The sequence below is a fragment of the Siphateles boraxobius genome, unplaced genomic scaffold, assembly GCF_051911475.1.
Source record: "Siphateles boraxobius isolate OS27281-9 unplaced genomic scaffold, OSU_SipBor_1 53, whole genome shotgun sequence".
In the NCBI taxonomy this organism is placed as follows: domain Eukaryota; kingdom Metazoa; phylum Chordata; class Actinopteri; order Cypriniformes; family Leuciscidae; genus Siphateles; species Siphateles boraxobius.
In genome coordinates this window covers 4,335,942-4,348,851 of record NW_027509175.1, presented here as the reverse complement: position 1 = coordinate 4,348,851, position 12,910 = coordinate 4,335,942, and the positions used below count along the sequence as shown (strand labels likewise).

General features: G+C 36.5%; 1 protein-coding gene across 1 annotated transcript; it reads left to right on the top strand.

Annotated features, from left to right (window-relative positions):
• Positions 1-7,395: 7,395 nt before the first annotated feature.
• LOC143714110 (D(1) dopamine receptor) lies at positions 7,396-8,801 on the top strand. The gene has a single exon (XM_077205084.1). The coding sequence runs from the start codon at positions 7,474-7,476 to the stop codon at positions 8,752-8,754; it is 1,281 nt and encodes a 426-aa protein (XP_077061199.1). The 5' UTR covers positions 7,396-7,473; the 3' UTR covers positions 8,755-8,801.
• The last annotated feature ends 4,109 nt before the right edge of the window (positions 8,802-12,910 follow it).

Genomic DNA, 12,910 nt, shown 5'->3' with positions numbered 1-12,910 from the left:
GCTGCTGTAGTGTGTTTCACTTGTGCGAGATTTATTGTGCGAGGCTGGAAATGTCAGGGATTCACTGGGGGGACGTTTTTGTATCTTTTATCTTTTACTTTCAATGAGTATCAAGACAGACACATGAAAGGTAAATGATCAACATTTTTTAAATTGTGTGTACAGAATCTCTGCTTGGAGATAATTACTTATTTGATTTTGGCTAAATTAAAGATACTTTGTGTAGGAATGCATATGGTGAATGCAGAATTTAACAGGTCACACAAACTATCAAAATAATTTGGATCATAATTCGGAAAAATCGAAATAATTTAGATAATAATTTATCTAGACATCTGGGTCAATATCACAATAGAGTGCCTTTCAACCCTCACAATACTCACACATTTTGATTTTAATTTACCATTCGCTTTATGTCATGTCATAATAGTAGACACTCAAATACTATAATAAATATATTATCTGAGCTCCCACACATTTTTTTTTTTAAATAATGGGCCATTTTTTTGAGCATAAAACATAGATATGTCCACCCTTTCGTGGACATATAAATTGCTGTTAAATATGTTTTCATTGCATTATTAAGATACAAATGATACTTTCTGAAAGGTATGATGTCCCTTTCCTAAACAGGGTTATTTTTTTGCTTTAAATTATAAATACATAAAAGATTTTATGTAAATCATGTGTTTTTAAAGAAACTCATACAATTCGCACATGTATTTGTTCTTATTTGGAGAAATATTTGATTATTTGGATGCAGTTTTTTGTTTGCATGTTATTGCCTCCACACCTAGCACCATGGATTATATAGGTATGATTAAATTATTATTTTAAATATTATTTAAAAATACCAAGATGACAGGGTGGACAAGCACACGACGGAGTGGACACATAAAGCAGAACACAAAAAGCATGACAAAATATGACAATGAAACATTTATTCAAATTAAATAAATAAATAAATATATAATTACATTCTCAATCACATTGATATAACTGAGAATTAAGAATGGCCTCTCTGGTTGAGATGAAAAAGACAGGGAGTTCAAAAACCTGCCCGTCTTTTCAGCAAAATGTAAACATAAGGAAAATTATAATACAAAACATGACAAGGCAAGTACATTAAATTTAACAATTAGTTTTTGTATTTGTGGCCAAGAAATATTGTAGTAAATAAATTCTGTCAATTTGTAACATTTACAACACGTGGAACAACTTGCCCCAAATTGGTATTGCCGGGCACTTTCTGCCGCAATTTCTGCCGAACTCAGAGGCATGTCATGAGAACAGCAATGATTTTTTGTTTTTTTATATAAAAAAATATTATCTTGTTATATTATATTATACGTTTCCATAAAATGAAATATAACATTGCTATATTAATTGCAATATTAACTACAAATGAATGCTATGTCCACCCTGTCATGTGTATGTCCACCCTGTCGAGTCTAAATGAAATATAACATTGCTATATTAATTATATTTAATTAATTATATTTAAGGCCCTGTCCACACGGACACGGGTATTTTTATAACCGTGACTTTTTTACGCGGTTCGGCCGTTCGTCCACACGAAAACGCACTGAAACCGAACATTTTTGAAAACCCCTGCCAGGGTGAGGATTTTCAGAAACGCCGGTTACAGTGTTGTCGTGTAGACAGTGAAACCGGGGTTTTTGCCTTGCGACGTCAGAGTGTGCGCCATTATCAGCTGTGTTTGACATCAGATTTGCGCTTCTGATTGGCCAACGTGGCTTTAGGGTTAAGGTTTATATCACCGCCTGCTGGCGTGGCATGCTCTTGACCGCGCTTGATTGCGTGTTTTTACGTTTTCATGTAGACGGAGACCGAGCATGTGTGGACGGGATTTTTTTTTAAAACGCTGTAGGAAAAACTCCGGTTATAAAATACCCGTGTCCGTGTGGACATGGCCTAAGTGGTCGACAGAGTGGACATTTTGAGCTTCAATAGCATATTAGCTTACAACAAACTGTGACTAGGTATATAGTTAGTCTGGTTGTTGAAGAGAATGTGGTATATTAAAACGTACATATTTGGAAATTATTGTATTTGAATCACTTCCAGTATATTTTATGCCGACAGGGTGGACATGTTAGCTTTGGCAAAACAAGTAAGCAAACTCATAATATGAGTGCTTCATATTATGAAGAAAATTTGTTAGTTGTAAAATCAGCAGCTACTCGCCTCAGCAGTTGAAGAATTTCCCACCACTATAGAGATACAAAAATCTGTTGTCCTGATGTTACTAATGGGGGTGGCATATTCTTAACCCTCTGGGGTCCTTCGTTTCAGAGTCACACTCAGGACATTCGGGTCCAAATGGGCCGGAAGGGTGGGATTCATATTTATTAAAACAAAATCATAATTTTTTTTTTTTTACTTGTTTTTTATAATATTTTTTCTTTTTTGGTGTTTTGAGAATTTTATGATTTATAATTAATATTTATGCAATAAATATGACCCTTTTCCCCCCATTGAATATATTAGAATTTTTTTATTTTTTTTTTATTGTTTTTTATTTTTTTTAAAGCTGTATTTCATTTTAGAGTCAAGCCTAGACCTCATGAAAGCAATTTTTGAAATGAGATGGATGCCATCTGGTGGACAAACTGAGCATTTTAAAAATGCAAAACGCATAGGTAATCTGAATTTATTGGTTTGTTTATGTATAAAAGTGTGTGTGTGTGTGTGTGTGTGTGTGTGTGTGTGTGTGTGTGTGTGTGTGTGTGTGTGTGTGTGTGTGTGTGTGTGTGTGTGTGTGTGTTGTGTGTGTGTGTGGATGTGTCTTTTTTGCACTCTTGATGTTTTATAGATTCACCCCTTCACTGTTGTGTACTTTTTTTCTGGATCGTGGCTGATTTGTAGATTGTACATACAAAAAAACTCGGTATTTTCACATTTTTGCCAATTTGCCATTGATTTCCTATCCGGTCCTGAGTGCGACAATTTTTTTTACAACCACTTAGATTATTCAAATCCTGTCCCCAATTTTTTTGGATGTTCATATACCAAGTACCAAAAAATTCACCAAATTTCAGACCATTCCGATGAAGCTATGATTTAAAAAAAATATATATTTAAATGCGTCGGGTCCATTTGGACCGGAGGACCCCAGAGGGGCAGATTCCACAATACGACAGGGTGGACAACCATTTAAGGGACATGGACAAACCCTCTTTTTTATTAAATAAAAATATTGTTTTTATTATAAACTGATCAATACACTCAATTTGAGTAATATCTTATTAAACAAAATATTAATAGGAAAAAAAAAAATATGATTTGACTATTTTACTCTCATTCAAATTTGATGAGCACTGCCTGGGACATCGCAAAATAACATACATCCTCTTATACAAAGCTATAGAAAATCTTGAAAATGTATCTAAAGAGCCAAATAATGCTACTGCTATGAATAAAACAGCTTAGACTTATATAACACACCCTTTCATAGTCATTTGTATGTTAAGTTATAATGGAAAATTAGTTATTTATGTTCAGGACACCAAAAGGCACCCTACAGTGATATTGACCCATCTATATACAGTGGTGGTCAGAATGAATGCCTGTAAAAATTAATCTGCATTGTTTATCCTTTTGATTTTTCATTAAAAAAAATTAGCAAAAATCTAACCTTTCATATAAAATATCTCTGAAGTATATTCCCATTAATATTTACCTTTTTTTTTTTTAGCACACCAGGGTGACTAGTGTGGTGGAAATTTTAAACTGAATATTAAACTAACCATGTTTCTAACATCTAACCTTATCCAACATACTAACACTTTGAAACACCATGTACTAAAACGTTCTGTGTTTTTGAATGGTGTTGGCCTATGTTGCCACACCCCTGTTGAGTGTAAAAATAACATATATGGGAAATGAAACTAGACAGATGACTAGGTGAGAACCTTGAGATAAATAAATAAGTAATCATTAAAACAACGTTTGCTTTACCTAGTAACAGAAAGGTTTGCATGTGAAGAACCAATCAAATTCATGTCATTTTGCCATACCTCCCTATTCTATAAAAACTGTTGTATCCGTGTTAACTGGTGGGATTCTCAATGGGATTTGTCTGAGATCCACCGGCCTTGCTTCTTCTTGGGAGATTCTCTGAGTATTACTCGAGAACTCTCCCGGCCGTGATTACAGCATTTAAAGGACATTTGCTGAAGTCTGTCTGATATTACTGCTACGCAGCAGGTCAGTTTAGGGAAGCAAGTAAGTTAAAGTTAGGGAACCGGCCAGTTGTCGACGGAAGACGCAGGAGCTAGAGTATAGAAGTTATTAAGTGTCGATTTTGAGATGCTTGGGTGTCGACGCCCCAGATATGTATTAAATGTCGACATGTAGACGCTTGGGTGTTGACCGGACGCCCCAGATACATTTATTTACGAAAGTAATTAGGTTCCAGGTACGTATTTAGGTTTAGGGGAAAATCTCCAACACTAGGAACAAGAAATTGTCTAGCTATGACTTCTTGTTTCAAAGGAGTTTAATTATGAGGAAATACAAAGGTCAAATTCCCTTAATCATCCATCACAATGAGTAAAACCAAAGAATATACAGTAGTTCTGATGTGCATCAAAAGATTGTTGAGCATTACAAAATAGAAAGTGGCTGTAAGAAAATAGCTAAAGAATCGAAAATCCCCATTTTTAACCATCAGGGCAATTATTAAGAAATTTCAATCAACTAAAGATGTTACGAATCTGCCAGGAAGAGGACGTGTGTCTATATTGTCTTAATGCACAGTAAGGAGGAAAGTTTAAGGGGCCAAAGACTCTCCAAGGGTCACAGATGGAGAATTGCAGAGATTACTTGAGTCTTGGGGGTCAGAATGCCTAAAAAATATATATCAAACAGCACCTACATCACCATGTTGTTTGGGAGGGTTTAACGGTATAAAAAGTACCCCATGCCTACTGTTAAATATACTGCTGGATCTTAAATGTTCTGGGCCTATTTTTTTGCTGGAGGTCCTGGACATCTTGTTCAGATACATGGTATTATGGATTTTAGCAAATATCAACAGATAAAAAAAATCAAAACCTGACTGCCTCTGCTAGACATTTTATAATGGGTCGTGGTTGGATCTTCCATCTGGACAACTGTCCAAAACAAACTATCAAAATCAATACAAAAATGGGTAACTGAGCACAAAATGAAGCTTCTGGCGTCCCAGACCCCTAAACTGAACCCTATAGAAAGTGAATAGGGTGAACTGAAGAGAAGAAGCACCAACCTGAACTTGTGAATCTGAAGGATATGGAGAGATTCTGTTTGGAGGAATGGTCTCTGATCTCTAGTCAGGTGTTCTCCAAACTCATCAGGCATTATAGAAGAAAACTCAGAGCTGTTATCTTGACAAAAGGAGGTTGCAAAAAGTATTTAATAACAGGGAGCAAATAATTATGGCCAGCGTATTTTTGGAGAAAAGCATTTATTCCATAATGTGATTTACCCCCCGACTTTCAATTCTTTTACTTCAATGAAAGGTTAGATTTATGCATATTTTTGAATGAAAGATCAAAAGGATAAACAATGCAGATTTATTTTTTACAGCCATTTTTTTTATCATATTTACCAGGGGTGCCATCCATTCTGACCACCACTGTATAAAAAATATTGACTAAAATATTTATGGTTAAAAGGGTTGAAATGTTTGAGGATATTCCCCTATTGATAAAGGTGTTCAACAAGGTTCATCTTTACGACCTCTTTTATTTTCAATTTTTATCAATGATTTACCGCAAATCTGTCCTGACTGTTTAATTTACTTATATGCAGATGAAACTGTAATATACCCCTCCAGTTCTGACATTTCACAAATACAACACTCTCTACAAACGGACTTAGTTCAAAACATTTTCTTCTAATAAACTCCTCTTGAACAGGAAAAAATCTTACAGTATGTTGTTTTGCACTCAACCTAATTCTTTGCCTTTATCTAAAAATTGATCTATTAGTTTTCTTGATGTAACAGCTTTAACAAATAAGAATTTAAATATCTTGGTCTCTGGCTTGATACCCAGCTCTCCTTCAAACCTCATATTAACTCAATCTGCAAGAAAATATATGGTCAATTGAAGTCACTTTATCGCTCTGCTGACTGCTTTTCACAACAGGTTCAGAAAATAATTATAACTCATTTGATACTTCCGACACTCGATTATGCTGATGCTATATGGGAACACCTCAGATTCAAATCTTCGCCCTATCTCTGTACTATATAATAGTTTTTGTAGATTTGTGCTCAGATGTCCTTATAGAACTCACCACTGTCAAATGTATGGGTCTTTGAAATGTCTGGCTCCCAAGTCAAGAAGGCAATTCCATTGGTCACTACTTATTTTTATTAAATGTATTCATTTCAATTTCCCTCCATGTCTGAAATATTACCTTCTTCCTTTTAATACACAGTACAACTTAAAGCATACGGAACAGTTCTTCTTTCATACACCCAGAATCAGCAAAGAAATAGGTCATCGTGCATTTAAATGTAAAGCTCAATCAGACTGGAAAAATCTTCCGTGCTCGCTCAGAACTATAACCTCTTTCTATGTTTTCAAATCATCTCTTTTTACTTATTTTCAAACATCGTGTTCTTGTTTCTGATTCCTCCCTTTTTTTTTTTTTTGGTTATTGTATCTGTTTCTATTTCTATTCTATTTATGTATCTGTATGGGTTTATGGATGTATGTAAGCATATTTATACCTTGATTTTGTATTTGCAATTTCGCAGATGGTTCACTGATTGTCTCTGATCATGGTACGGGCCAAAAAGGGAAGGGACTAGGATATTGGCTGAGCATTGTTAGAGTGTGTATGTATATTAATGTGAATGTCAATGTATCTAATCTAAATGTTTGTTATAGTCCTGTGTTATGACTTTCTATTATGATGTTGGTTTCTTTGAACTGTAGGGACCCCCTCGAAAATGAGATGGTTAATCTCAAGGGGCTATCCTTGGAAATAAAGAAATATATTACCTTATATGAGGGGCCTTCGAAAACTGTTGGATAAGATAAAAAACTGCACACAAGCAAACAATAGGCTACATGTTCCACTAACTTTTCATAACCAAAACATGTATTTTATTGTCTATAAACTGTACATTTAAAATTAAGTTTTTTCGTGATTTTGTTAAAAGGTGCACGTGTTTAAAAGGAAGTACATTTGGTTTGTAGGCTACAGCAATGACATTCATGCATTTTTAAGCGCGGATTAAGTGTCCAAATACGTTTTGGGGCCACTATGAGTCTATTATGTAAAATTGGCAAAAGAGGGCGTTCTACGCCGGAATGAATGTGACCTGCACTATATAGAAAGGAACCTGACACGAGACACTTCAGACTGTCGTTCAGTACTAGGCTATATGAACATTTCAGTGAGGGTCCTAAGAAACAATGAGGTCAACCATATCAGGTCAAAAAGCTCGAGTAGATGGGATTGTTTTGTGGAGGAACATGCGGTGTCCACCACACGGAACATAGGCTATTTTGTGTTTTGTTTGTGACATTTAAAGACATGTACAACTTTACCTCATCCCTGATGCCTCCATGGAGCGCTCATGGAGAGCCAGCGGGTCGCATTTTCCTGGGCTTCGCTCTTTCTCTCCTCGTGCTGTGGACGCTTTTGGGGAATTTCACGGTTTGTGCTGCGGTTTTGCGCTTCCGTCACTTGAGAGGAAAAGTTACCAACATCTTTATCGTGTCTCTGGCCATATCCGACCTGCTGGTGGCTGTTCTCGTGATGCCGTGGAAAGCGGCCACGGAGGTGACGGGACACTGGGCGTTTAGCTCTTTCTGTGAGTGCTGGGTGGCTTTTGACATTATGTGCTCCACAGCCTCCATTCTCAACCTGTGCGTGATCAGCTTGGATCGATACTGGGCTATTTCAGACCCGTTTCAGTACGAGAGGAAGATGAACCGTAATGTCGCCCTCGTTATGGTCAGCGTAACGTGGATCGTATCAGTGGCCATATCATTCGTGCCCGTGCAGCTGAACTGGCACCGCGCAGACCTGGGCACGGTCAACACAAGCAACTGGACCACTAAGGAAATGTGTGATTCGAGTCTGAGTAGAACGTATGCCATATCATCTTCCCTAATAAGTTTTTACATTCCCGTAGCAGTGATGTTGGTCACATACACGCGCATCTACCGCATTGCTCAGGTTCAAATCAAGAGCATCTCTTCGCTGGAGCGCGCAGCAGAGCGCGCGCAGAGCTGCAGGGCAGGTGCGCGCAACTGTCCTCTCCAATACCGCGCCATAAGAGAAACCAAACTCTTTAAAACTCTGTCCGTGATTATGGGGGTGTTTGTGTGCTGCTGGTTCCCGTTCTTCGTCCTGAACTGTGCTGTTCCTTTCTGCCACAAGCCAAATTGTGTCAGTGAAGCAACTTTTAACGTGTTCGTGTGGTTTGGCTGGTGCAACTCATCGCTAAACCCGATCATCTATGCTTTCAACTCTGATTTCAGAGATGCTTTTGCTCGACTTCTGTGCTGCCATGGCCTGTGCACAAGAAGACCTCTTGCTATTCAGAGCAAGGATCCAGTGTACACTTATAATCAGGGCAGCTCTGTTAACACCATGGAGGTCGGTTATGTCAGTTTGCACAGGGTGAACAACGAAATGCAACGTCCTTTGGTGGAGCTACATATGCTTAGAGATGAGAGCGAGGTTAAGCATATTAACTCAGAAGATGCATTTCAGAATAAATGACTTTTAGGTGTAGGGTAGACCGGGGCTGGGGGTAGTATTTTTGAAAGTCTATTTTTATTTCTATTTCATTTTTTTTAGAAAAAAATGTCCGGTAAACAAAATAAAGTTCCATCAACACACTGTTTCTAACAGGGTATGTTGTCACACTGGAACCCTGCTATTTATTGAATGATTTGAAGGGAATGCAATTTTTCTTATCTTAAAGTAAAAATGCCATTTTCATCATATTATATTTAAACTAAAAGGACTACACTTTTTTTTGTCATTTTTAAACAGTAAAACAATTCATCCAACATGCATGTAAACATACAGAATGATAATAATTAAAAAAAAATGTCTAACAGGTATTAGATAAATTGTTTGTATGGGACAACTTGTCCCAAACAACTTTTGAACATAATTCAGCAACAATAAATTAAGAACTTAAAGGGACAGATCTCTCAAAAATAAAAATTCTGTCATCGCTTGTTCGCCATCATGTTGTTACTATCAACTGTGACCTTAATTTTGACAACTTCTGTGAAACATCGAAGAAAATATGTTGATTAATGCCTACACAATGGAAGTCAATGAAACATTTTTTAAAATATATTATTCTGTATTCTGAAGAAAATTGAAAGTAATACATATGACATGGGGACGAGTAAATGATGACAGAATTTTCATTTTTGGGTGAACTGTCCCTTTAAGCTTTATTTATCTATTCCCCCATCCACCAATCCCCCCTCAGCATGGTTAAAAGGAAATGAAAAGAATGGTTTAGAATTTCCTCTTGAAACTTAATTTCCCCAAACTATATATATATATATATGACCCTTAGCATAATCTCACAAAAATATCCTAAATTATGAGTTTTTAACTACTGTAGGTGTCTGAAAACAATTGAATTTCTACATCAAACCCTTTAAGTTTCTTAGATATAACCCTTGTGAAAACTTCCTGTGTCTCCCCATAGTCTACTTTTTTGTTTTACTGATTTGCACATATTTAAAAATGACTACACGGGTCAGGTTTTCGCATCTGTGGCCACAGAAAGAGGTCTGAGGTTTTAATAGACCGAATGCCAAAGAGCTGGACGAGTCCCAAGTATCGTTTTCCATTAGGCACGAGTGCACACAGTTACTTCCTCTCATAAATAATTAGTTGCCTGCAATCTCCACTCAAGGAATGTTACATTTCACTGTGCAAAAGGGTTTTCGGACTATAGATATGCTTTGAAAGTGCACTGAGCATGTTTATGTTTGCAGGTCTGCAAGAACATGGCACTTTAGGGTCAAAACTGTGCATAAGAATAATCAGGTTTATTCTGTTAATTAGGCTGATCGTCTTTACTTTGGAATTAGGTTGGGCATCTTTTTCCTTCCATGCAACATAATACTCATGATTCTTCTTGATTTGTGTTTAATTTAATTAATTGCAAGCACCAAAAGTAATTTAATATGGGGTTTCCTGTAAAGGTTGCCCAGATTAACATTTCCTGAGACCTGGGAGTATTTTAAGGACACATTGGGCTCGAGTCCATTCGTGACAGGCATGTTACGTATGTAATTAATTCACAATGAGAGGTTTCAGTTGGCTCATAGTAATGAATAAAACATGGAAAGGCAATCCCTAATCCCTTAATAACCTTAAACAAACTGAAAAACGAGAATTGATTTTAAAATGTTAAACTACTACAGCATGTATGTTATGTTTAGATTATGATGCAAACTCTGTTTAAATGTATTTGTGGGTAAAATCACTGATCAGATGTGTTGCTGAATGCACAAATGTTTAGAATTGATGGCCCTTGCAGCTAAAAATACATTTTATGACCCTCCTTGATGTCTTCATTCTTGAAGCACATCCGGCCCCTGAGGGTTGCTTTAATTTTGGAATCCACAGGGATGTTTGTCTATTGAAATTGTTAAAAAGAGCCATGACAGAGCTGCTAAGAACAAGCACATGCTGCTTTTTACTTAGACTCAGATTTTAGTCTTCATGTTTTCAGTGGGTGGGGAGTAACAATGTAACAATTAAAATCCTTATAGGTCACAAAATATTTGGATAAATAAATGGGTCCTATTGTGCACTTTTTACGTTCAACTTTCTTTAGTGTCTAATGTGGCTGTTTGAGCATGAAAAAGTCTGCGCAGTTTCAAAATCCACTCCAAAGGGACTTATTCTCAATATCAGTAAGTAATGTTTCTGAACTCGCTGAAACACCTTGATTGTAGTCTTGAGTTTTCTTCCCGGAACTTACACGCCACAATATCCCTTATTTGAATAACTGCATATGAAAGAGGACTCGTTGAGTTGCATCAGTATATTTGTGTTGAAATGGTAAAGGGTTGACCAATCAAAACACACTGATCCAGCCGACCAATCAGAGGACATTGTGCTTTTTGAAAGTAGGGGCTTAATTAAACAGAGCATTACTGACAGACTGGGAAGCCATAGATATAAACACGAGATGTCGCCTTGGGCTAACGGCAGTTCATTGGAACGAATGCGTCAATAGAGCCGCCATCTTGAAACAGGGGAACCCCTCATTAGCGTCAATGTAGGAAAAGGTCTAACGGAAATAAAATCACCATAAATCGTCAATAATTCGATTCTGTAGTTGTTTTGGTTTGTTCCAACGGTCAGACATGTATTTAGAGTCCAGAGAAATTTAAAAAAAATTTACAAAATTTCACAATCTTGTGAAATGTAATCCCTTGCTGTCTGGTTTTTAGATTTTGTTCGTGTAAACATCCATACGCAGCACAAAAGTCCGGCATGCTCCATGAATTCAGCGTAACCTAGCTACTTCTTATGACAAGACCCCTGTTCCAAGATGGCGGCGGTTTTAACGCATGTTTAGAACCCCAAGGCGACATCTAATGTTTATATCTATGCTGGGAAGCTAGGTGGTGCAATAATGAAACATATGTGAAAATAATGTATTTTTTGAACACTCAATCATGTAAACCTATTCTATGTAAAGACCCCAAAAGCACATTGTAAAAACAAACCTATAGAATCTATAGGTCCCCTTTAAGTTACACTTAAATATATAAAACACACACACACGCACACACACTGTGAAAGGAGACCGTGTGATCTTGAGGAGAACTGACTTCATATATCACTATAAATCACTCTTCTGAGACTAACTGGTTAAAGAAATTGCAAAAATGTCTAAGAAAAGTGGTTTGTTTCAAAAGAAGCACAGGCATCATTTGTTTTGCAGATCCCACTTGATTTTATAAGCAAGTGTGGCTTTAGTTTTCACTTTGGGGCCATCACATATGCTTACTTAATGAAGAAGAAAGAGTATCTTTCTGGTTAGCCTGCACACTGAGTTTCCTGTGACCGGTCAGGAGGTTAATGTGCATGGCGTCAGGAGATCATTCACAGAGGGAGGAACGCACAAACAACACAGGAATTAGTGAAGTGCGCTTAATTAACTTAAAAATATTTTTTTTTTAAACATTCAAATGGAACTGAAGTAGGAGTGATAGTAAATAATAGTATGCTGAGGATAATTAAATTGTTTTGTAGCTCCTCACATAGTTATCCTATTAAAAAATAGAATATCACAAAAAATATTGCTAAATTATATAAGTTTATTTAAAATGGAGCGTCCATTTGCAATAATTTTGTGTCATCGAAGTAAAATTTTCTAGTTTGTTATTTCTGTTTTTATATTTGTGCTAAAATGCTAATTTTTAAAAAATGCTGTGTGTGTGTGTGTGTGTGTGTGTGTGTGTGTGTGTGTGTGTGTGTGTGTGTGTGTGTGTGTGTGTGTGTGTGTGTGTGTGTGTGTGTGTGTGTGTGTGTGTGTGTGTGTGTGTGTGTGTGTGTGTGTGTGTGTCTGAGAGAGAGAGAGAATTTAGAATATTTCATTATTGTTTATTGAAAAACACACCTAGCCTACTACATTGTATAAGGAATTTGTTGAAAAAAAATGTATTTGATCTGAGAACCTGTTAATGGTAGGGCATTATGCCACCTTGTATGTGCCATAAGGTGCCAATAGCTCAACACAAAAAAAAATTGTTTCAAGTGATTTTCAAATTCAACTGAAAATGCAAATTTTAATGACGTGAAAGTGAAAAGTGAAAGCTTAGTGAAGCTAGGGCTATTATTGATAATATTTATACACCCCAACAAAAGGCCTTGTAACCAATCC